Raw genomic sequence first — 26,853 nt, 5'->3', positions numbered from 1 at the left:
TGCGTTTCACCATTTTGCATTTATTGAAGAGGAAGGTCGGAGGGGTTGGAGGGGGGAAGCGAGTACAAAAGCACAACTGAGCTACATATCGATGCCGCGCTACTTTTCTGTGTGTCGCTGGTGACTGATGGGAGGACTGATGCTCCTGCTTCCTCGAAAGCAACTCTGATCAGACGGCTTAATAACCGGGTCCAAAGCTGCTCATCTATAGCTGCCATTGGCTCGGGGGGAGGAAGGGGGGAAACAGCAAGACAACAGCATGACGTGACGAGGACGTGAAGGAAACCAAAGCGATGTTAGAGACAGAAGATGGCACACTTTGAAGGGTGAAAAAAAAAATCCCTTCTGGATGCTTTTGTGATGTTCAACACATTCTGGGCGCCTTTCAGTGACAGGAAAATGTTACATTCAGCTTCATTTTCTGCTAATGAGTTTCATTTTTGATGGATTTCTCAGTGACAGGTTAAAAAAAAAAAAAAGAGGTGTTAAAAAACCGAAGCTGAAATCTGTCCATCGTATCTGGCGTGTGTGAAGCTATGAAGCGCCGTCATCAGGAGTGTTTTCGTGGAAAGTTTTTTCCTTTTAAAGTCCTTCAAAAAGTAAGTGCACTTCCCTGTTAATGCACTTCAGAGCTGGCGAAGAACCTGCCGACACTTCACAAAGGTTTGAGTCAGTGGCACATTTCAGACAGATTTATTGAACATAGGTGCTAAAAGGTTGAATGTAGTTCCTGTAAACCTGCGTCCGGTTAGTACTGATGTGAACTCTTCTCCCTCATGTAAGACTCGACGAAGACGGACACAATTAACCACAGGGTTAGAGACAAAACAGAAACACGGGAAACAAACTCATCCACGGATGGTAGAAACAAAACATCACAATTAAAAAAACTAAACACAGATAAACAGCCTCGTCCTCATGAACTGTAAAGGCAACTTTTCTTACAACACAAAAGAAGCAAATGTAACTTTGAAGCTGAACACAAACTACAAAAACCATCATGAGAACTAAAAAAAGAAGATGAGGGCTGATTTAATGAGACGTTCTTGTCTAAGCTTATTCATAATGTGTAAAGAACACCTCAACATTTAGTTTTCTTTTAGAGAGTTAGGCAACACTCTCCTGTCTGTGTAGTAAATATGAGGTGGTTAGCGTAGCTTAGCACAAAGACTGAAAACAAAGGGAAACTGTTAGCATGTCTCTCTTTTTGTGTGGCATCCGTTGTGTGATCATTGAAGCTACAACAATCCACCCTCCTGTTGTCGTCATTTACGGGCACCAAAAAATATTGTTTCCCTGTCTGAAAGAAATCCCCGAAATTCCCCAAATCTCTGAAAATTTACAGAAGAAAATTCTAATAATTCCTTAAAAGTTTTATTTAAAAAAAAATCCCCCAAATTTGGCAAGAAAATTCTTATAAATATTTTCAAAAAATGAGTAAAAATCTTCCAAAACAATCCTAAAAATATCTAAAGTGATTACATATATATCAGTAAAAAAAAGTATTTTCTTTGAGAACATTCACAAAAAAATCAACCAAAATCCAGCGAAATTTCGCTGGATTTTGGTTGATTTTTATGTGAATATTCTTAAGAAACATTTTTAACATTTCTTTTTTCCACCAAAAAATGTTAAAAGAATTTCCCAAAAATGTTGAAAATGTGGACATCAGAAGTTTCACTGTGAAAATCTATTTTCTTCCACATTTTCAAACTTTAAAACGGGTCAGTTTGACCCGCAGGACGACATCAGGGTTAACTGATGAATCCAATTAACTGGAAGTCCGTTTTTATGACCAATGAATAAGCTTGAGTAGTTTTTAAGAAGAAAAAACCTAAATTCTCTCATTCCAGCTTCTTAAATTTAATATTTTCTGACTTCCTTCTTCCTCTATGAGAATAAACTAATTATCTTTGGCTTGTGGACAAAACAAGACATTTGAGGATGTTTCTTGGACTTTTCAGACATTTTATAAATAAACAAACAAAACATTAATCCATAAGTTTATCTTTGGAATGAAAGTTATTATTAGCAAAAGCCCCATCCTCCTAAACAAACAAACAAATAAACAAAAAAGTGATTAGAACTAAAATGTCCTTCAAAATAAAAGCTCCAGAGTTGCTCTCACTGTTTCCCCTTGTCATCAGTCTAACCTGCTACTTCCGAAGCGTCACATTTAGAACACAGAGATGGATTTTCAATCGATTTTCAAGCATATTTAACCAAAATATTGAAGCATACTTAAAAAAACTTAAATGTCGATCCAAATCAATAAATATCGAGATTGTCAATAAAATAAAATGAGTTTTCAATCAGTCACAGTCTGAACAAAAAGGCCGTCCTGCTCGCAGCTCTAATTCATAAGTAGTGACAACATGCAACATCTAGATTTAGTCGCTTTCGACAGCAGGAGATAAACCTCTGAAATGGAAATGACTTCTGCCACTGTCGGTGCTGGTGGGGGGGATTCTCCCTCCGGTACCTTTAAAGAGCTTCTGGACACATTCAGATCTACATACGCTTTTAGATAAATATTTATATTCACAAGGAAGCCAGTCCTACAAAGTAGACAATCCTCTACGGTCCTGTACGGTCTACGCAGTTAACAGCATTTAAAGAATATAAATAGCTTCTTTTTCCCCCAAAACTAGTAAAAAAAAAAAAAGACAAAAAACACAGCTGCATATTTTAACACACAGTTTAAAAAAAAGGAAAACAAAAAGCTTAAAATGGGCTGTTCTAGCTTGTATACAGTGGTAAAACCTTAGAGGTAGAAAAAAGTATTTTAGAAAATCATAACAAAACCAAACAAAGGACACAGGAAACACGTTTGTGAGCTGCTGCTGATTTTCTCAGGACATCGTGAAGTGAGTGAAATAAAAAGGGGGGCAGGTGGAAACACATCCAGGTAGACGGTCCAGTGGCAGCTATAGCTTCCTGGTTAACAGACTGACTGGTGAGATGGATAAACACTGAACACGACGCGTGTTTGTTGCAGGAGACAGAAGCAGAGTTACGGGTTAGTTCTGGGTTCAAACAGCCACTGATCGTCTGTAAACGAGGTAAAGAACCGAAACCGTCCCAGCTCTTCCTAACAGCGATGATGTCCGTCCTTCACACTGTTACGCAATAAAACCTGTAAAATAACAGCGTCAGGTAGTATTTTATGAGCAAAACTGTTTTTTCTGCCTTTCCAGATTTCATTACATCTCCAGGAGAAGTTCGTGTTGAGGTCTTTTCCGGTGGGAACCCCCCATCTGAGCGTTAAATTGAGGTCAGGGCTCCTATTCTTAGAAACCTGACGCTCGACCAGGCCCTGTCCTGTTTAATCTCGGCCGGCTGGTCTGCGTCTGACAAAACACGTTTTTATGAGTCGTCGCCGCGCTGCCGAGAACAGAGAGGAAAAACGCGGCGCAGGTACGACTCTGGCTGCCGCTGATGGGATTAAAAGAGCGTCTGGTGCTCGGAGCTGATGAAGTGTGTGGAAGGAGGCGAGCAAGGACGCACAATTAGCTTCACTTTTCAGATAACAAACGAGGTCTGAATGATATCAGCGGCTGTTTTACGTCCACTGACTTCACCGGAGCTCATTACTTGCAACCTGACACCTCCAGTTAACTGTTTAAACACACGAATGAACCAACAATCTGTGAAACATCTGGACAAATCGTTAAAACGTTACTATGAAATGCTGTGAAATCAGTGCATTGTTTAATTCACTATATTTAGCAGACTGCTGGCTAACTCTGAAAGCAGCTGTTGCTAGTTTAAGTAAAATGAAATGAGAGGGCAGTGACAGTACCAGACATGAAAAGTGAGAAAACTTCCATATAGAAATGAAAAGAGACATTTCAAATGCCATTTATAGATAAAAACAAACCTTAAAAACCTCTCAGGATGATAAATTAACATTTTAGACTTGAGTTTCTTCAGACATTATTGCATTACTCATTGGTTTATACTACTACTAATGCAAGTATTTCATTCATACTTAGTTTTTTAAACTGAATGTCAATATTTAAGCAGTGCATGGATATTTGTAATTTCTAAAGAACTGTGGTGTTTCAAGAAACGTTTGAGGAGCAGTTGTGAGGAGGCTGTGAAAACAGGAAATGTAGTGTCAAAACAATTTGACATCATTTCATCCCCTAATAATTTGTTAAAATTTCTTTTTGCTCAAAAAAGTGTAATTCTTTTGATTTTTCTGTTTTGAGCAATAGATGTGCTGTTTATTGCAACAGAAAAGGCGTTCTGTGTACTGAAGTACGCCCAAACTCTGTCATGTGAAAGCGCAGCGTGAATTTGTCAGAAAATGTCATAAGAAGGCGCCAACAGGAAAGCAGGTTTGGACAGCGCACACACTGAACATTTCTAATAACTTTGGAGCATTATAAGATCACCATCCTCCAGAAAACTTCATTTGAAATTTGTAGAATAAATCATCCATCCATCCATTCTCTATACACCGTTTTATCCTCACTAGGGTCATTGGGGGTGCTGGAGTCTATCTCAGCTGACTCGGGTGAAGGCAGGGGACACCCTGGACAGGTCACCAGTCTGTCACAGGGCTACATATACAGACACACAATCACACTCACATTCACACCTACAGACAATTTAGAGTAACCAATTAACCTCAGCATGTTTTTGGACTGTGGGAGGAAGCCGGAGTACCCGGAGAAAACCCACGCATGTACAGGGAGAACATGCAAACTCCATGCAGAAAGATCCCAGGCCGGGATTTGAACCGGGGATCTTCTTGCTGCAAGGCGAAAGTGCTAACCACTATCCACTGTGCAGCCCAGAATAAATCATTCCATGTCCAAAATAAATCCTATTAAGAATCATTTCTCTGGACCACGTGGTCACTCCGATGTGGACATCTCAAATGATGTCGATCTTTTTGGGACACCCTGTAGTTTTATCAAGTATAACCCAACCTTAATTGTTCCTTTGTCTTTACAGTTTAGATTTGAGGACATCTTTGGCTGCTTTTTTTTTACCTGTTTTAAACACTAGATGCCTTTCTGCATTAGATTCATACACATGGTCCTCAGTTGGACTTGGATCAGCTCAGTGACTGCTTGAACCCGGAGTGACGGCGGACTGTAAGTGTACGTTACCGCGCTGCAGCTGCTGAAAGCGTTCAGAGTGTGTGAGGGTTCAGGCTCAGGGTGTGTGAGCATGCCAGTGTACGGAGAAGGATCTGTCGATTTGTGTGTGTTGTTGGCGTGTGAACAGGAAGGTCCTCTACGTCCCTTTAGGCGGCGTCCATTTTAAGGCTGTGGGGTCGATGGTCTTTCCGTTGCCTCGTTTGGTCTCCTTGGCCTTCCAGTCGTCAATAAGGTCCTTCGGGAAGAAAAAAAACCTTAGCGGCTGAATAGGGATTTAAATTTAGACAATAACCAATCAGCTACCATCTAAAAATTTGACTTCCTACCTGTCTCTTAAGAACCAGGTGCTTCCCTTCCAGTATTTGAGCATCTGGAGGGACTGCAGTGTGCTGACGATGTCCACCGGGTTCACCGCCGTCTCCTGGCTGATTTCTGTCAACATAAAGGAGAGTTAGAAAGGTGGAACACGGGTGATCCATAACAGGAGCTGTAGTCTCCGATGCAGCGGTTATGATTCCGAATCCATCTCATGGGCCTTTGCTGCCTTTAAGGCCCATTCTTCTCCCTTCACTGCTGTTCTATCAATAGAGCCAAAAAAGGCCAAAAAAAAAAGCAAAAGCATTTTCTGAGAAAGTTTTCATGAATCAAGAATGAAAGTAGCTGTGACGTGTCCAGGTGTCCCCTGACTTCGTCCTAAATCATCTGGATAGACTCCAGCCCCTGTGAACCTAATGAGGGTTAATCAGTGTTTAGATGATGGATGGATGGGTGGGTGGATGGATGGATGGATGGATGGGTGGATGGATGGGTGGATGGGTAGTGGATGGGTGGATGGGTGGATGGATGGAGATGGGTGGATGGATGGAGATGGGTGGATGGGAGATGGATGGGTGGATGGTGGATGGTGATGGGTGGATGGATGGATGGTGTAGGTGGATGGTGGATGGTGATGGATGGATGGATGGATGGGTGGATGGATGGATGGATGGATGGATGGTGATGGATGGATGGATGGGTAGATGATGGATGGATGGTGGATGGATGGATGGATGGATGGTGGTGGATGGATGGATGGATGGATGGATGGATGATGGGTGGATGGATGGGTGATGGATGGATGGATGGATGGATGGATGGTGGATGGATGGGTAGATGGATGGTGGATGGATGGAGATGGATGATGATGGATGATGGTGGATGTGGATGGATGAGGGTGATGGATGGAGGTGGGTGGATGGGTGGAGGATGGGTAGATGGATGGATGGGATGGATGGATGGATGATGGGATGGGTGGATGGAGGATGGGTGGGTGGAATGGAGTGGATGGATGGGTAGATGGATGGATGGAATGGATGGAAGGAGGAAGTTGAAAGACGATCAGATACTGTCATTGTTCCAACCATAAACGATGCCAACTTGGTGATCCTGCAGCGTTATTCTCATGACTCGCCAGGCAGCGTAAGGGAAACCAAAAGTGTTTTGGCTCCAAGGGGAGTATGGTTGCAAAGCTGAAACTTAAAGGAACTGATGGATGGGCACCCAATTTGACTCAACACGGGAAACCTCAACCGGCCCGGACACAAAAAAGGATTGACAGACTGATAGAAGAGTGGAACAGGACTGTCTGATCAGCAGCTTAAGAATCCGCAGCCATATTAGCAGCTCCTACACAGTTTAGCATGTGACAATGCCACATTAAGCACTTGCTCTTCTTAGAAAAACACTTGCACACTCTTGTAATTTGACTGTTACATCCATTAATATTGTTATTTCTTTCCCACTGGAACAAGAAAGTGATTGAGGAAGAGAAAAGCAAACTCAAAGCTCTACTTGACCAAAGGGTGGTTCACCTGAACGTCCTCTGTCTGACCTGGGACTCATCAGCTGCAGAAGTGACTGGGAAAGAAGAGCTGCTGCGCTACCTGAACAACTTCCAGGGCAAAGAGAATTTAGCCAAGTTGATTGACAGCTCGCTTGATGCTGATCTGAGGTTTAACGAGGCAAAAACCGGCAGGATAATAAAAACAAACCACTCAACACTCTAAAATCTCAAAGTAGGACCCCATTATCAGCTACTTATGAAATGTTCAAACGCAGCAGTTGGTTTTTTAGCAGTAATCAAAAGGCTTTGTGAATGATGATAACACCGCTTTGCACAAACGTCACGTGTTTGCTAACCTCAACAGAAGCGTGGCAGGGCAGAAAGAACACACCGAATACAGGACGGGATGATGCAGGAGAGGGGAAAACGTCTTTCAAATTCAGAATGACCTGAAGAATGTTTGAAAAAGGCCAAAACAAGAAGGTGAAATGAAAAAAAAGAGGACAAAAGGAGGTTGGGATGCGAGGGAACAGAGTGTTACTACCGCAGCCTTCCCTGTTTTGTCCCTCTGTTCCGGTTGCTGTCTGACTCTGGTGGCTTCTCTTATTTGCTGCTTTTGTTACCTGCTTATGTAATGTCATAAAAAGTTGTTGAGTTACAGCGATTTAGACTCTTTTGTGAACTTTTAAAAACAAGCACAGCGTTGCATCTTATTCAGCTGCAGTAGCTCTGCAGTGTATGCTGTGAAAAGTTCTGTGAAATCGTGCGTCAAAATTGTCTAAAACTTCAAATGTTGAAAAATTACAAGTCTGTATTTAAGAAGAAGAGCATGGATTCTCAAATAAGAGGCAGGAAGTCATAAAAATGTCAATGAACATAGGAAAGCAGCAACAAAGGCAGCTTAGAAGACAACAAGCACAAGTTAGTTAACATGAGCTCACAATTTATAATTTAATTTTTTTGGTGCTGGGCAACGATTAAAATTTTAATCGCGATTAATCACACTAATACATAAAATTAAATAGTGGATTTAAAGTAGTGTATTCCTATATGAGCAAAAATGCAGTAACATTTGGTTTGCAAACACTTTAAACAAATAAAGTGCTTTTTAACAGCAGTCTTCTCTTCACACGGCAGCAGTTCACGTTTTTCTTGTAAACCTCAACCTAAACATTAATCAAATAAAACCAGTTATTTGCCACTGTAAGAGCATTAACCTTTCATCTGGTTTGTTACGTAAAACAAGTCACCCTCAGAGTCCAGAGTCACGATCAGAACATCAGAACAGGAACCTTCCCAGCAACAGCAAGTCAACATTTATACATCTGTACTCTATTGTTTATGAACAGGTACCATCAGAAACATTTTTCTTTTATCGGGTACAGCAGAAACGGTCCATGTTCAGCAGCAGCTCTCCCTGTTAGAAGGAGGTGAAGTGGTCCAACACAAAAAGTCCACAGCTGAGACTGACTGAAGAAGAGTTTTTAGTCTGTGACGTCCATGTTTGTCCTTCTTTTATTTAGCTTTAATATATAGGACAGTGGAGGTGACAGGAAATGTGGGGTGAAGAGCAAATGGCTGTTGGTTGGATCTGAACCCATGACCGCTGCATCGAGGACTACATTCCTGGTTTATATCGTCACCAAAAAAAAAACCTTTCAGTGAAGCAGGTTGAGGCTCATACGTGTCGTCATTCGGTGCGATCCTAAGAACGTTCCTCAGACCAATGTCTTCCACAAAACTAATCTGAAACTAAACTAAAACTAACAGTCTGTAGCTGACTACTTAGCTGTAGCATTTTTTAGCTTGTCTTGTTTTAGTTTATCTCTACATCCAACCAGTCTGAAGCCTCCCTTCACTGTTAGTTTGGGTGAGACGTGAAGACGTCCATCCCAAGTCCTGACCAACATCCATCCTCCTGTGATCCATGATTAGTCTGTCTGTGGATTCAGAGCCAGGGAGGAACGGACTTTCACAATAATACCAACCAGGGTTCTCACCAGGATTTTTTTACAGCGTAACGGCAGGTCCTCCCGCACGCCCAATAGCCTTCATTAAATCTCGCGAGCGGCCGGCCCAGATGTCAGCCAATGAGTGCCACGCAGATGCTCCAAATGCTCGTGATTTAGGTCACTATTCACCATACATGGCATCACGGAAACAACCGAGACGTGCTAATTGTAACCCCGAGATTGGAAGCGACTCTTAATTGTAGACGGGAACGGGTCAGTCGACAGGAAAGTACGGCTGAGGTGGGGAGACATAAATTAACCTAGATAGGCACCCAGTCGATAAAAACAAACACACATGGCGTTATCTGTCAAAATAACAGCGTAGCGGCCCTAATCAGAGCGTAATCTTTTAAACTGACAGCGTAACGGCCCGTTACGCTGAAATGCGCTGGTGAGAACCCTGCCAACTTTAACAGAAAACTGTGTTAATGCGCGATTAAACAACTGTTGGCGTTAATTAATTAATGCGTTAACGTGCCCAGTCCTAATTCCTAAATATGTTTTGTGGAAGCAACTGACTTCAGCACATTTGCTGCACTAAATGAACAGAGCTTTACCTTGTTTGCAACAAAAACTCAGGCAGTTATGGCACCAGGTTTGGCAGCACTATACCTGCTAAACACCAGCGTGTTGACCTGGTCGCTGTGAGCTTGTGGAGTCTCGCTTTTGTTTTCATCACAGAAGCAGGACGTTTCTCAGGAAATAATGCGACCAGCAGAAACAAACCTGACGTCCAGTTCAAGCTTCTTCTGAATGTGTTTGTGATGCCCTATTTCAGCAGAAAGTCTCGTGTGCATCAACAATCATTTATCACCTGAACGCTGCTTTATTGTGGCCTCACTGCTCTCTGATTCATTCATAAAAGCAGACACACTTGAACGCAAGCATGCACATGGTAACACACACACAGTTTCAGGAATTGTTGACATTTTAGGGGCTTTCAGGTTCGTCTCTAACATCTCAATTTATTTGATAGGAATTAAATGACCAGCAACTATAATTAAACTGAGCTTCAACTTAGATCTGTGCTCTAAAATAATCTTTATGTGCTGTGATTCGGGGGACTGGATCCAGGTTATGAAGGAATGACTAGACGTTGTAGAATATCGTCTTTCTCGGGCATTCTGACATACGTGCTCAAATTCGTACCTTTAATGGAGATCTCTTTGCCCTGGAAGTTGTTCAGGTAGCGCAGCAGCACTTCTTTCCAGTAACTTCTGTAGCTGATGAGTCCCAGGTCAGACAGAGGACGTTCAGGTGAACCCACCTTCTCCTCCACTTTGGACAACAAGTAACCTGCGAGGAGAGATCGAGTGGAGCTTTGAGTTGGCTTTACTCTTCCTTTAACATTTCTTTGTTCCAGCGGGAGAGAAAGAACAATATTAATGGATGTAATAGTCAAATCGCAAGAGTGTGCAGCGTGCTTTTCTAAGAAGAGAAAGAGCTAAATCTTTGTTATTGCGCTGAGGAGAGTCTCTGCTCAGTATGTATGGCAGTTAAACGTATGAAACAGAAGCACACACGAGCAGTTAGATGTCCCTACAGGAGAATGCATGAATGCATTAAGGTGTGATGTGTTGCTGCCTGCATTCATCTTTGGTGTTTCCTTTTCTCCTCTCTTGGTCACTGGCAGATATCCAACTGATGCCCACCAGTGGGTTATATAAGAACTAAGAAGCCACATCTTTACCCTTTTTGGTCATTTATTACTGCAAACCAGAAAGAGCTTGTAAGCTGTGTTGGTAAATTTTCTTATTTTGCCTAGTTTACATTCACTGGCAGTTTGATTTCTTCCAAACCACCTCCTCATGTTCTCCATCTAACACAGCGTACCTCTGCTTCCCGGCTAGCTGGAGACGTATCGATGAACATTAAGTACTCACTGAAGTCTATGAGCATCTTGCCGTAGCCTTGCCTCATGTACTGCGGCATGGTGAGGATGCAGGACACGTTGTAGTTCAGGAAGGAGTTCTTCTCCTGTGAGAGAAGAGCAAATGCATGAGCACAAAGGTTCATGCATTTCATCTGATCTTTACTTTTCCTGTTCTGAATTTACTTTTGGTGTTTTCTTATCCTTATGTACCTCTTATGTAAGATCTCTGGAGAATACAAAATGATAAGAAACTATATTAATTATCATTTGCTGAAGTCTCCACAGTTCAGAATCATCTAATCAGTGTTTGTCCCGTCAACAATTCACTCTTAAACTTACACTTTTGTGCTTCCTGCTTCTGAAAATTCCTGACCAGGCGGCGCTTTACTACAGCTTTAATGAAAACGGAGAGTTGGACGCATCATTTGGAGCATTTAGTTAATATCTCCTGACATCTAAAACTCACATAAACACTTCAATCTCTGTGTGTTTTTGAAAATGACTGGACATGTCCAGTCAAGCCTGCAAATATTCACATCCCGAGCAAATTTTATCTTAACCCTCCTGTTGTATTCATTTACGGGCACCAAAAAATACTGTTTCCTTGTCTGAAAAAAAATCCAAAAATTCAGCAAAACAATTCCCCAAATTTCTGAAGATTTGCAGAATTTTCTTCAAGAAGGAAATTCTAATAATTCCTTAAAAGTTTCCCTTCACCGTTTTATTTTAAAGAACAAATTCCCCAAATGTGGCAAGAAAATTCTTGCAAATTTTTTTCAAAAAATGAGTAAAAATCTCCCAAAAAATCCAAAAAATATCTAATGTGATTACATATATATCAGCAAAACTTCTAAAATTTTCTTTAAGAACATTCACCAAAAATAAACGAAAATGAAGCGAATTTTGACACAATATTAAGTTAAATTTGCTCGGGGTATGAATAGTTTCGGGCCCATTAGAAATCAAGAGTATTCTGTAATGAGTTACCTTGGAGAAGTATCCGACTAGGTGGCAGCCTGTGTTGTCGGCTTCAGTCATGACGTAGAAGAGGAACGGTTCGACGTCGTAATACAGAGTCTTGTGGTCCAGGAAGAGTTTGGCCAGCAGACATAAGTTCTGACAGTAAATCTGAGAGAAAAACAGCACAACAGACATCAGACTCTGGATTCACACAGGAAGCGCAGCAGACTAATGCCTCACAGTCAGATCTGCATTAGAGAGTTTCACAGTCAGGTGGCTGTAAAGGTCAGAGAAACGGATGATGACTCGATCTAAAGAGGCAACTAAACAGAAAAGCAACCAGATGTGACACTTTGACGCTCAGACAATCAAACAAAACCGACACAAAGACAGCATGACGTATCTTTAATCTTTAATCATAATCTGTGAAGTCATTGCAGACGTCCAGATTGCACAGAACTTCTTTAATTCGCCACCTTTCTCATCGTTAACGTCTCCTTTTGCTATGAATGAACTTCACCAGTGGGCTTAATCTGGATGAATTTGGTAAGTAAACTACACACCTACATAATTCTGGCAGAGGAAGTTACAAACCCCTGTTCAGGTTAACATCCTCTGTTGCACCAAACGCTGCATCACCACCTACTGTTTAATATTCAGTCTCTTAAAGGCCTCCCATCTAAGTTCTGCTTTGCTTAAGAAAGATATTTTGTTTGCATCAAAGTGAACACTGTACGATTCCCTCTTAATGTGAGTACAGTAGATGTTTTAAGTCCTGACTTGAAGCAACACAAACAGAGCAGACAGCATGGCCAATCTGTCCCCAAAGAAAGCAAATGAACTTTGTACAGTTAAAAGCCTTTCTTGGAGCATTATTTAAGAGGCTCAGGATAGGAGTATAGAAACTGAATGGATGAAGTGTATTAACTCCTGGACGTACTGTGGGAGGATCAGGTAAAGATGCAAAGTTCTCTCTCACCTTGTTCTTCTTGCCATCCACCTCAAAAACAGAGATATTCCCCTTCCTGTAGATCTCATCACCTGGAGGATGTTTCCACACACATTTGGCCTATACGAGACAAGCAAGAAGAAGACAGAGCAAAGGTAAACTTAACTTAGTTAAACACCTCAATGGTAGTTTCAAATAGCAGCCGTTTTAGACTAGAACACACTTTCAAACTTCAGTTCACATCACGGGTCTGTGGGCAGCTTTAAAAGGCATTCAGTTCAACTGAGCAGAACCCAGAAAAAAGTTATTAGTTCTGTCACTCAAAGCACAGAAACAGTACAAACTGCACCAGAAGGGCAAACTTATACAGTCTGTCTAAATACAGTCTGCATGGTCTAGGAATGAAATATGAATTGCCTTAGGCGTTAAGATAGCCAGGTTAAAGTTGGGACTAAGGCAAGAGTCAAAACTGATTTTGTGTCGCTGTTCATTTCCACTCTGATGCTTTTCCATCACTGACTGGAAGCAACTTTTCTTTAATCCATCAGAGACATTATGGAAAAGATAACGCACCACTTCTAAACCACACCTAGAGGAACTTGCAGTATTTGGTGACTTTTTTTTAATTTTTCTGTTTACTGAAATATGTGCAGAGTAAAAAAAAAACAAAACACTGAAACACAAAAATCTATTTTTTAAAAAGACATGTTGGCTCTTATTTCATATAATAAGATATTGTGAGCTAGGTATCCAACAGGAAAATGACAAAAATGAAACAAAAAACAAGTGAAACCAAAAGGAAACGCAAAACAACAAAAACGAGAAACAGAAGGAAAAAATGTGAGATAAATGATGCAAGTCAGACAAAAAAAAAAAGACAAAAACAACAAGATTAAGACAAAATATTACAAAAATGAGACACAAAATGACTGAAGAACAACGATTGATCTACGGTAGTATTTTACGTTATGATCAAAAAAACTTGTCATGGTCTAGAAATTATTTTAAATTTCTAGTTTTACTAATGTGCAATCTGCAGTTAAGGTCTTCCTTGTAATTTTTACAATTTACAAATTTGCATATTTGACAGCCCTGCATTAAAACAAGATGATCTACGTCATTCACTTCACTGTCAGTGCTCGTGATGTTGCGGCTGATCGGTGAACACAGTGAACAGGACACAGGGACTCTACCCCACCAATGTCTTACCAGGTGCCTCCGCAGAATGGTCTGGCTCTTCATATATTTGAGACAGAATTCGCACATGTAGAGCCTCCCCAGGCGGGCGTACTCCTCTGGATATGGAGAGTGGTACCAAGTGTCCAGCTCGTAGCGGCCGAACACGATGGTCTTTATCATGTTGCTGCCCTCCGACACATGGCCGGCCAGACGGAGCTTCTCCTGTACAGCCGGGACAGGAGGGACACGGAGGACAAGGTACAAGGAGGACAAGAAGACAGGGCAGGCAAGCAGGCAGAGGGAGAGAGGAGAGAGAGGGGGAGGAAAAAAATCAATTATTCCGGGAAGAGGATCAGATGAACCAAAGATGACATCTGTTTAAAAAAAAACCTCAGTGGAGGAAAATGAAAAGATACAGAAAGAAAAATTGGACTGAAGAACCGAGAGGAAAAGACGTCAAATGAAGGCAGGAAAGAAATAGTTTCAGAAAGTTCTAAAAAAAAAATTAACAAGGTAAGATCTGAGGTAAAATTGTCCACTAACTGCATTAACAAACAAAACCTACACTTATCACTTTGTGTGACAAGAGGAAAAAACATTTACTGTATAAATATTAGTCCAGTCTTGTATGTTTTGGGGGGAAAAAAACAAGAGTGGTTTAAAAATTCTGCATATAATCTCTGCAGTTTGTTTAGGAAAATTATAGCAAAGCAGAGAAAGTATATGCCATTAAGTTAACCGGTTAAAATAAACTAAGCCTGGTTAAAAATAACAACGCCTTCTCATCTGAATGGGTCACGACGTAACAGAGCAGGAGGAAAAACAAACACACAATGACAGAAGTGGTTGTCCAAACTACCAAAAATATCTCAGACTCCTCCTGTGGCTGCAGGGGAGGGTTTTCAGACTGAAACAGAGAAGAAGAGGAATAAGGCAGAAAAGGGAGGACAAAAAAGAAAGGGAAGAAGAACGGGAACGAGGGAGGGGAGGTGACGATGAGTTTTCTCTCTTACAAGGTCCTCCGAGGCACGTGCCTGCGCTTTCCTGAACAGCTCGAGGTCGTAGTCGCTGGTGATGTTCTCCAGCAGCGGCTCCCGGCTCGTCCCGTGGCTTTGGCGGTGCTCCTGGTGGTGGTTGTAGAGAAGGAAAGGAGACAGACTTTTTAAAAATATTACATGCGCTGGAGAGAGTTGAAGGAGTTAGCATATTTACTAATTCAATTCGACTCAATTTTAATAATACAGCGACAACTACAACTCAGATTGTCTCAAGACGCTTTACAGAACCCATATGGTCTGAACCCCCGTAGCAAGCCGTAAGGCAACAGTGGCAAGAAAAAAAAATCCCCTTTTAACAGGAAGAAACCTTGAGCAGAACCTGGGGGGACCCATCTGCCACTGGCCGGCTGGGTTGAGAGGGACAGAAGAGGTAGAGGGTGTGAGGGAAGGAAACGTGAAACACACATAGGCACACATGCATAGTATAAGAAACGTAGATGACATATACAAAGAGATGCATAATGAATAGTGGTCCCTCGCCATATCGCTGTTCGCGGTCTCACTGTATCGTGTTTTTCCCCCTATATCGCGGGATTTTGTGGTATATAGGTATTTTTCTACATTTATAATTCGGGCGAGCAGTGTTGAAGAACGATGCTGAAGAAAAGACATCTGCCTTTTATGTACTCTGCAACTGGCAGATGCTTTTATTTTGACACACACAGAGAGCAACACTATAGAAAATGTGGCAGGAAGTCATCAAGCACACTAACGGTCCAGGGAACATAGCATTTAACCACACTAACTAGGCTGACCACACCATAAAAACACACTAAAACACAAACACTAATAACACTGTAAGATAAACGACAGTAATGACATTTAAACCCCCAACACCCCGAACTCCCATGGTGCATTGCAGTGCAACAGTTCAGTCATAGCGACCGGCTCTGCGATCATGGCATTATTTAAATTACTTTTGCAGTAAAATAAGCATTTTCTAGTCTAAAAAACTGAAAACAATATGAAAAAATATTTTAAAAATAATAATTAAAACACATTAAAAGAACATTTAATTGAAATAAAACAGCACTGATTGGCTCAGTGACCGCAGCATCACGTCGCCTTGTTCATTTTACAAAGATATCTGATCGCTGCACATAGTGATGCTCTGCGGTGTTGGGCGGTGTGTGAGGAAGGTTTATAAAGCCTTAAAATACATATCAATAATAAAACAAATATGGTCGCTACTTTGCAGATTTTATCTGGAACGTAACCCTCACGATAGACGAGGATCCCTGTACATCAGAACGTAAATACATACAGAACAAGCCACCACTGAAACTGATTCATAGTTTACTGTTATGGTGCACGGCTCTGGCATTAAATATACTGCACATATAGCTGGTAATGACTTGCAAACAGTGTGTAGATCAACATATCAAGTATAGTAAGGGCGATGCAGAGTAGATCGGTGGAAATGTGCAGCTGGAAGCAGTGGGCTGGAGGAAGGTCAGCAGCAGCAGCAGCATCCCACAGCGGACATGATGGCATATAAACAAGCTTCACTCGGAAAATTTCTGCGTCGTGCACCTCCAAATTTTTCTAACTATGCAGACGGAGACACGTGGAAAGCTGGCGGAAGAACAGGAGCTCTGGGCAGCAGAAGTTCAGAAATTCAGACATTTATACGATTCATCGAACAGAGATCACCATGGTAACCGGGTTATGAACAACTGATGGTGTGAAGTTAAAACTAACTGCCGAAATGCAACTATTCGGGAAAACGCCATGTTGTAAGCGGTGTAAACAACGGCAAACTGCTTCTGCTATAGCTTAGTACTGTGGCAGACTTGTGTTTACGATAGACTGCAGTTTGGGAGCAGATGCTGCATGGAGAATAAAATCACACACAGCCTCTCGAGCGGATTTCCAAGCATCTCATTTCCGCGCGGCTCGTCCGTGTGGAAGGCATAACCCAGCCAGCTGACGGGACAGCAACCACAGATCCGAAGCATCCAGCTAATGTTTTGTGGAGACATGTTTCCCAGACATTCATTTGTCATCCACCTACCATGTACTTTTCTTTCTGCTCCTTATTGAGGCCAGAGTTCCTCTTCCTCCTCAGCTCTGTCACCTTCTCTTTGTAGCGTAGCTGCCGATCCGTCGGGGCCTGAGAGCACGGAGACAAACACTTTAACACGGGTGTTCTGGAAGGAGCCTTTTACCTCTTAAACAGCAGTATTCATAGAAGACCAATTTAAATGTCTGATTAGAATATATGTGGAAATGTCGTCCTTACTAAATTGGAATAACATTAATACTGACATTTTATCAGTGTTTGTTGACAAAAATGCAACAAAATGTGAAGAATTATAATCAAGTCCACCATTTTTAACATAGTCTTTAACTTTGCACAATCTTAATGTAGCTGCTTTTCAGAGGAAAAAAAATATATTCGTTAAACAACAATAGTTGTGCCATTATTAAGTGGTGCAAGTTTACTGTACTATTTATGCTGTATAAATAAAGATTATTATTATTCTCTGTGCATTTGTAATCTAGTGCATATAAACTTCACACGACATGTCATCCTTTTTGACATCTTGTCAGGTGCAATAAATATAACAACACTGTGCTTTCTCTGTTAAATAAGAACCACTGTGCTTTTCAAAGGAACTGAGACACGGAGGAGTCACTCCACGCTTATTGTGACTCAGACTCCAGCAGCCTTTCATCACTTTGCCCCTGACCCTGCTGCACTGGCAAACAGCAGTCTGATCTGAGGTGCTGCTGCTTCCAAAGTGATGCTGTGGTGTGTGGGACAAGAGGGAATTCACGGAAGGGTCACAGTCTTCACCAAGAATCTAAGAGCCAACCTATAGGATGTCAGTGCATGTGTACGTCTGTTTCGGGTGTGATCTGGTGTCACTGTGTGCGTTTGTGCGTGTTTTATGCACCCATGTGTGTGTTTTACCACGCGTTACCTGGTTTCTTGTCGAGTGCCTGTTCTCGTCCTGGCGGTGCGACAGCGTCCTTTCCTCGGTCTGTTTGTCGCGCGTCGTTGCTTTGCCCTGACAAAACATCAACACCGTCTACCACCGACGACTCACAGCCAGCCCTGCAGTGGAAACACTGCAGCAGCCGCCTCCTCGTTCCAGGAGGCTTCGCAGCTTGACAATTTCACTTTCATTCCGTTGGTTTCTTTCAGCTTCATCCACTGGACACTTGGACGCAGTGCGATGAAAACTGGTTTGACTACAGACTAATATTGCAAAGAGCTGCACAGTAGAGTGAGGAATAACTAAAGCAAAAATGCATCACATTTTTTCTAAATTATGGCAGGTGTATGTCATAAAAATATGAGAAAGTATGAGGCGCACAGATAACTGGTTGACTGGGCGACCCATATAGCCTCAGATGCAGAGCCTGGGTTCAATTTTGCTGCAGGTCTTCTCCTTACTCTGCTACTGCCTCTCTACTAACCTGTCTAATCAAGCCAACAAAAGGCCAAAAAAACCCCCCAACTTTAAAAATATGAGAACGTAAAAAGAAAACAGATGACACATAAAATGGTCACAAGTTTCAGTGTGAATCTTCTCTGTTAGAAGCTAGCAAGCCGTGTCATAGTTTCACACTCACTTCTCAGCAGGAATCCTTGTTGACATATCTTCATGTGTGTGTATGAGTGTGTGTGTGTGTTTACCTTGCATTCATCAGCAGAGAGGTTGTGGTACAGAGGGCACCCCGATATGGAGAAATGTCTCTCATGTCTCCCTGTTAGATGACCTGGTAGAAAAAGCGAACAAGGAAGAAGATCATGAAGACATGTACACAAACAAATTACATGTGGCGGCATAGTGCTTGAGGCCTCACCCAATGAGTTGCAGCCAGGTGTGGGACACTTCATATTGAAGTTGTAGCTCTCATGGAAACGCCGTCGTTTGGGCCGGTGGGAGAGGTCGTGGGCGGCTGCCTCTTTGAGCGACAGCTCTTTTGCCAATCTCTCGTCCTCCTCTTGTGAAACTACAATATCGTTGCTGGAAGACACGAGGTCGTTGCTCGGGCTGGAAACTTCGATGTCTGACTCTGACGACGGGGCGTTGCCTGTCGGAGTGCGAGGAGGCGTCTCGTCCCGGTCCGCTCCCTGTTTTGTGTCTGCTGAGCCAATTGGGACAACAAAAACATATCAGTGATAAAAAGTTAGCATCTACTCCTAATTCATATAAATGTTTAACCACTTTTAGAAAGACAAACTGTCTTAATAGCTCTCTGATGCCACAAAACTGTCTTAAGCCAAACCTCTGAAGCTGCATATTTGCCTACATACAGAAGCAGTGAACACCCTCAAGCAGGAAAATCCAATAACAAAGAATGATGTTACTGCAGCAGAAGAACAGTGTATGAACTCAGGCAGTTTGGCAGGTTATTAGAAGGACATAATTCAGCTATTTTCCTTTAATATTTTCCAGTTGAACTGGTGTACTTTGAATTTCCCTCAGAATTTTTACATTTTGGAGATTTGAAGATTTTGAAATTAGCTTTTCTTTCCAGGAGAAAGATGACAAGATTCATTCAACTTTTATGTGCAGCACTGTCCGTGATAGAGGTATTAATTAAAATATTGCGATACAGTGCGACTTGTCATTGGAATTCAATAATTTTTAATTAATATTTACCTTCATGTTGTTTGTTGCTTATTGTGTGTTTCTTTTCTATCCTGAAGGAAAAATAAGCTTCTATTGCTCCTTTTGTTTGATACAATACTGAAAATACAACAAATTTTGATGTTTTAAGTTCCCAACAAACATGAGAGTTACAAACATATCTATCTATCCATCTATCTATCTATCTATCTATCTATCTCTAAGACTATTTCTATACATCTTTGCAGGCACAGAAATGATTGAATTTTGGGTCACATTTGTATATTTGTGTCAGAATTCTATGTCTATTCTTACTGCATGACTCTTTCTGTGTACGTAATCTGTTAGAAGACTTTCACATTGAATTTTTCTATTTTTCATTTTTATTAAGACTGAAAGACTTCGACACCGTCATGTCTTCTTTTTAATCAGGAACACCCTGTGATCACAGATAGGCCCGTGATATTAGCTGAGCAGTATTACAATATAAGGCTGAAACCTCCCCTGCTCTTTCCTGATCTGTTCTTTTTTCTGACGTCCAACTGAATTTTTGTTTATTCTAGTACTACTATTACTGTTTTTTGGGTCCCTGTAGCCCTCCTCCTACCTTCAATCGCCACTGTAATGCACATATTTCATTTTTAGGACACGCAGGAAGCACCAGTCTCACCGTTAGCTTCGGTATCTGAGCCAGACGACCTGCTCTGACGCAAAGGGTATTTTTTGGCTCTGGTGTTTGTTGCCCCCTGCTGGCTGCGTGTGATTCTGCGCCCGGAGGAGAAGACGGATGCTGCCACCGCTGCTGCCGCCGCCGCCGACTCCGCTGCTGAATCCAGGCCTTCGTCAGGAGCTGCAGGAGAACTGCTACGTAACGAGCTGCAGTTATCTAGAGAAGAGAGAGAAGAGAAGAGAAGAGAAGAGAAGAGAAGAGAAGAGAAGAGAAGAGAAGAGAAGAGAAGAGAAGAGAAGAGAAGAGAAGAGAAGGTTTCATGTAAACGTAGAGCCTCATAACATGTTGGGAAAATACACAGCTTTTCATGTATTCATCCTAGACTACCTTGAGCATAAACTTTCTCATTAAAAGATTACGACACCAGCATTTTAATATCTAAAACGTGTTTTTTTTTCATAATGACTTATTCTGCTTTGATAAAGTTTCATGCTAAAACTTAGTTTTTCATTGCTACTTCTGTTTACTACAGTTGGACAGCACTTTAACCTAGAGCTGCAAAGGTTAGTCAACAAATATTTTAGTCAAACAGAAAAACAAAAGCTAAAATTACTATGACAAACATCTTTCTGCTCCAGTCTCTAAACTGTGTTTCTCTGACCAAACAAGCAAATTAATTCCCAACAAAGGATTAATCAAGAAAATACCCAACAGATGGAATAGTATTAAGAACAATCTTTACATTTGCAACCCTACTTCATGGTCTGCGAGGATTCATCCAAGAAAATTTTACAACAGAAACATCATTGAGCAGACGTCCTGGTCAGGCTAAACCCGAGCAGCCGCCTGCAAACAAACAACTACGAGCAAAGACAGTAAGAACAAGAGTTACTTGTTGTGAACAGCCTCAGTGGGTATGAGGAGACTTATCCCATCACAGAACAGAAGAAAGAACCTCTGAATCCACGTCTTTTTGGAGACAAATAGCCCCGGTGATGTGTCTAAGCCTGTCTGAGGACTGAGACAGCACAGCCAACTTCTCTTAGTAACGAAAAGCAGACGAAGCAGTGTCAGCCTTTCTTTCTCTGTTGTAAATCCCCTTTGGCAGCCGCAGCAGAAAGAGGTCACACAGGAGGTGGGACTGGAGTTCATGTGTGTGTGGTGGGGGGAGGTCAGGCTGTCTGAACCCATTCATGCTTTATGGCTGCCCATATACAATAGCAGCTACACAACTGGTGGACTGAGGAGGGTCTGAGGTCTCTGAATGAAAACATCCTTCTTCATTCAAATGATCCATGTCAAAGTAATTATGCTGCATGTAGAGATGCTTGGCTTAATAATAAATATAATTCAGATAGAAATGGATCATTTAAGGTCACCTAAGAGAACAAAAACTACGGTGAAGCAGTAAATACACCCCCTGTGAAAAGTTTTAGGACACTTTCTCATTCACATAAAGTAGAACCTGTCCTACAACTTTTGACAGGGGGTGTATCTACCACATTTGGTACACATATGCAGCACATCAGGCTGAACAAAAAAGTCAGTGACAGCCACATTCCAAACCCAACAGGAAGTGAGCTATTTTGCGTTGAATGTCAGATTTTGCCCATTTTTCATTTTTTTCTAGAGCGAACTCCTCCTAGGGGAAACTCCAATTCACCTCAAATTGGGCCAGTACATACAGGAGGCCTTAATGATCCAAAGTTATTAAAATCTTTTTCAAAAGTCAAAGGGCGTGTCCGTGGCGGCCTCTGGAATTTTGATTCTTCGCCATGAAATTTCAAATGCTGTGTAAATGCCCTGAACATGCTCCAATCTGCCTGAAACTTTACATGTATGATCAGAGTCCTGCCCTGATCACATCCATGTGATGAAATACACCCCCTGTCAAAAGTTGTAGGACAGGTTCTACTTTATTTGATTGAGACAGTGTCCTAAAACTTTTGACAGGGGGTGTATGTTTCTGTATATCTCTATGGAAAATGGACAGATACTTTTTAAAGTTCATGACAAAACAAAAAGGTCAAAGAGGAGCGGAAAAGTCTTTCTAAATATATGAACTTACATGTGTAATGGTAAAATAAACTAGTGCAATTCGGGGTCTTTCCAAACTTTGACGGTCAACTACACACAACAGTAAATATGATCGGTCCATACACTGTACAGGTAATGAGTTTGTGTTCGCTTATTGGACAGGAAATTACACTTGTTAATTATTTCCTACTCATTCTGACGATTTGATAAACTGTCTGCATGTATACTATACTCGAGCAAATTAAACTCAGCGTAACAAAAGAAGCTAAAATGTTTTGTTTTTAAAAATTCTCATTTCCTGTCATTTGGCCTTCTTGACTGTAGCTCGTTAAAACCTCCTTTATTGTAGCTCGTTAAAACCTCTTTGAGGGGAACCAACAATTTCTCCATGCAGGAACACAGTGGTGTAATTACACTAAGGCTATTCACATAATAATCTAAATCATTAAAGGTTTCAGACAATCACACATTGAACTTTAACTATTTAAATTCAGGGTTAACAGTTACACCAAGCCAATGAACTTGAGGCGAACACTGACTTCAGGGTTATTAATGAGTAGATAAACAAGTACATTTCTTTGTCTAGAAATGAAACAAATTACTAAATCATAATTACTAAAATATAAATAAGAGAACCTCTACTGAATTCTGATGTGGCACATTATATCTCTGCCATCAAAAACTCCCAAACTATCAACATTATGCAAGTTTCAGCACAACAAATGCATCAGCTAGCACACTGTCTGAACTATTTCCAGAAAAAACAACAACAAAATCTAAAGTGTGTTCTCTCTTAACAGCTCCTCCATATCAACAATGAAATATAAACCTGTTTTCTTACGCTTCTTCTTGTGTAATAACATCATGTCAGCACTGGTCTTTTGTAGTCAGGCTAATTAGGCTAATCTACATAATGTTTTTCTTTCATTGCTTTAAAATTGACTGATATTGGGGTTTTTTTTTTTTGCTTCTTTAATCTCCAATTCTCTACCACTCATGTTGACTTGTGACATATATTTTATTTATATAAATGTCTTTGCATCATAAAATTGCTAAAATTGCATAAAAACTCTGCCAAAGATGATGTGTTTTCCATCTCAGAAAGGCGTCTCTGGTTTTTATTTTGGTTCATACGAGTCATGACTTCACAGTAAAGAAAATAATGGAGTAGAGAAAATGTGATTTAATGTTAAAGGGCATCAGAGGGCTGCATATATAAGCTTATATACAGCATATATATGCATATATATCCTACTTCTAATTTGCAGCAACAAGAAGTACAAGACAAGATGCATTTCATTTATAGATTGACTATTTTTTAGGATTAAATGATTTCACAGAGGTTCGATGCTTTGTTGCATGTTTTTGTACTTGAAAATTCCTCTCTGTTGTAAAGTTAAACAAATACTAAAGGACAAAGTATTTAAAACAGCAAAGTGTTCTGCTTGTAATTCATATTTTTTTGTTGTTGTAAGCCTTAGGGGACCAAAAGAGAAGTTATCGATTAATCCGGCATCGGCCTCAAAAAAACATATCGGTCGGGCCCAGTGTTTACATACCTTGTGAGCTCTGACTGAGGCGCAGGGACGCGCGAGTCAGGCGCGTGCTGCTGCGCCTGCGCGCGCTCTCGGGAACTTCGGCGTGCTCGAGATCGGCAGAAAAATCCGAGTCCTCCGTCCCGTCCGAGCTGCTGCCTGCGGTCCTCTGGGAAGGAAACAACAGTCATCGGTGACCTGAGTTACTTTACTTATGAAAATCCGCAAAAAACCGCATCAGACCAGCTGGATAAATTCTGTGTGATTGTGTGTTATTTGTTTGTTTTTGTTTACCAGCGGATAATTCAACAAAGATCCCATGTTTGGGAGAGGAGTATCATCACATTTCCTCCGGTTCCGTGTCTCCTCTCACCACCACAAGCTGCAATAAATACTGAAAGTAAACCTAATCAGCAGCCGACCACCACAGACACACCCCGGCTGCACCTCAATTGTACCAAACACTATTATCCCCACAGTGCCTGGGATACACCTTTCACCGGAAAATCCAAATTCTAGTCTGCTATTTCCACAAATTATTCACAAGACTATTGCCACGAATGCCCCACATTTAAATAAAGTAGTTAAATGTCCTGTAAATTTGGTTTTGCAGCAGAATTAGTCGAAATTGCCGGCTGCCTGCCACGCAGAACGCGTGGGGTGATGTTGACAGAAGAGGGTTCACCCTACACCGGAGTCCATCCGGCTGGATGGGGGTGGGTAAAAGGGGTACTACGGCCTCTAGACAGCATTTGCATTGCAATGATAACATAGTGGGGGCATAAGCCATCTTCAAATAATACCCCGACATGCCACTGTACGTACATACTGAATCACAATGATATAATGTGCATGTTCCCTGGACCTTCACTGGTTCCCTTTCCACATCACATTATTTATTTGATTCTCCTAAGGGTTGCTGCATGATATTCAGCTACAATGTTCTTTTTGTTTCCCCTCCTGTGTTTCCCTATATCAAGTCTAATTTTTATATTTTTAAAAGCCACATGAGGCATACTGCTCAGGGGGTAATAAATAGAACTAGAAAAGCACTCAGAGAGTGCAGACCTCCGCCAAGGATAGAGAGGAAAACAGGAACCCATGCAGTTAAGGATCATGAGCTGGAATCGAACCTGCGTCTCTGACACAGTTCTGTTTACAAAGCACCTTCTTAAGCAGTTGAGCTGTCTAGACACCTTGCTCCAGTTTGTTGGACGACATACTACCTATGATGTTTTTGTCATATTTTGGACCACATACTAAACATACTAAAAAGTCAAAGTGATCCAGAATCCAGGATGCTTTCCGGATTGCCACCAAATTAAATCAGCTCATCCTCTTACCATAGTCTACATCCCTCAAATTTCATGTGAATCTGCCCAGGCGTTTTTGAGTTATCTTGCTAACAGACAGACAGACAGACAGACACACACACAAACGCTGGGTGTCACATAACCTCCTTGGCGGAGGTAATAATAATAATAATGACGATGAGTGAAGACACAAATAAACAGGCAAGAAGACACACAATGGATAAATATGACATAGGGTATTAAAACTATAGATTAAACTGAAAAAGACGTTGTTTTTATTAAAAAAAAAACAAAATACGCCAACATATAATATGCTATCTGTGTAAAACAATTGACAACACCATCTTTCAATACTTACAGCAATGCAACAATACATATATAGATATTTAAAGCACCAGTGCGCAAAAATAAATACGCCAACATATAATATGCTATCTGTGTATAACAACTGAAAACATCGTCTGGTCTTTCAATACTTACAATGATGCAACAATATATAGATACAGATATTTAACCTCTTAAGATCCGACTTTGCATTTTAGATTTCTTCTAGTTATTTAAGATAGGGAGTAACCAATAAATATAATAACTGGATAATATTTAATATCCAATTATATATTTATCACATTTTATCACATCTATGCCATATGAATATTATATTCATATTACTATTGCTATTATTTGTTTTACTATTATGAACAATACGCTCTTTTAGAAGAAAAAAATACCATTTTACCATTTACCAAAAAATATGTTTACATATGTAGATGCCAGGTTCTAGGAGGTTAAAGCAACAATTAGCGAAAACAAATACTACTAAGAGCAAAAATAAGTCAACAGAACAAATATAACGACTATAATATCACTCTACAGTCAGGGCGACTGGCGCACATTGCGGAAAGCATTTTTGACAACTTCACAACAAGAGGCTGGGCGCTCAATTTGCATACGGCCAATTAATTAAAGAGAAGGCGGGGTTTGTGAAAGCCCAACCAATGAGCGCACCGCTTGTCCCGAGTCTGTCCAATCACAGTGTTGTTTTGGTGCGGACGCTCGTTTCATCCTCGCACCCAAAGAACAGCCTGTTCCTTTCCTCAGCAGTTAGCTGAAGCTACCGTTATGGACGTTAAACTGTGGACAGGGCTCCCATTCTGCTTAACTGCTTGTGAAAAAAAAATCCGACCAAAATGAGCCAAAAACTGCATTTCCCGAAGCTCTTCTTCATGCACTACGAAGAAGCGACACTTAACACAAACAACAACACATTCTTGCAACTCAGCAATAAACATGAGCTAGCTTAGCTTCTTAGCAACAACACAACCCACTCAGCCCAGTTGCATGATTCCACAGACATTTATATTCACCACACATTTACAACTTAATAACAGCATCTTGTGGAGACAAGTTCCAGTCCTCCAGCCCGTCAGTTTTATCCACAGGAGTTTGGTTTTTAGCTCTTCAGTGGCTAACATTAGCTATGACGTTATGTTGTCTGCACTAACGGCTGAGTGTGTAGCTAACGGCGGTCCTACCTTTCTCCGGGGCATTTTTAAAAGCGGTGACGCCTTTCTTCTGCCAGATTATTATTATTCCACACTTCGGGAACAATTTATCTCACACTTGATATAAACAGTTGCACCCGCCAGCAGTTGACATGAGCCAACTCAGCTGAAAAAAAGCGCATAAATTTCTCCGCACTTCCTTGTGAGCACGGCGCATCCTCGTACTCACCAGGAAATACGTCC

The 26,853-nt window shown here is 41.2% G+C and overlaps 1 protein-coding gene across 1 annotated transcript; it reads right to left on the bottom strand.

Moving 5' to 3' along the window:
- Nucleotides 1-26,853, bottom strand: LOC110960112 (histone acetyltransferase KAT7-like). The gene is given in 16 exon segments (XM_022207202.2): nt 1-5,349; nt 5,441-5,469; nt 5,472-5,546; nt 10,098-10,244; nt 10,832-10,925; nt 11,809-11,949; nt 12,761-12,850; nt 13,940-14,131; nt 14,923-15,033; nt 16,982-17,080; nt 17,895-17,981; nt 18,614-18,696; nt 18,784-19,068; nt 20,224-20,439; nt 23,820-23,964; nt 26,641-26,853. Coding segments are annotated over 16 exon segments (1,908 nt in total). The 5' UTR covers nt 26,656-26,853; the 3' UTR covers nt 1-5,250.

This window comes from Acanthochromis polyacanthus, chromosome 21 (assembly GCF_021347895.1).
Source record: "Acanthochromis polyacanthus isolate Apoly-LR-REF ecotype Palm Island chromosome 21, KAUST_Apoly_ChrSc, whole genome shotgun sequence".
NCBI classification, from domain to species: Eukaryota; Metazoa; Chordata; class Actinopteri; family Pomacentridae; genus Acanthochromis; species Acanthochromis polyacanthus.
This window is presented reverse-complemented; position numbering and strand designations above follow the sequence as displayed.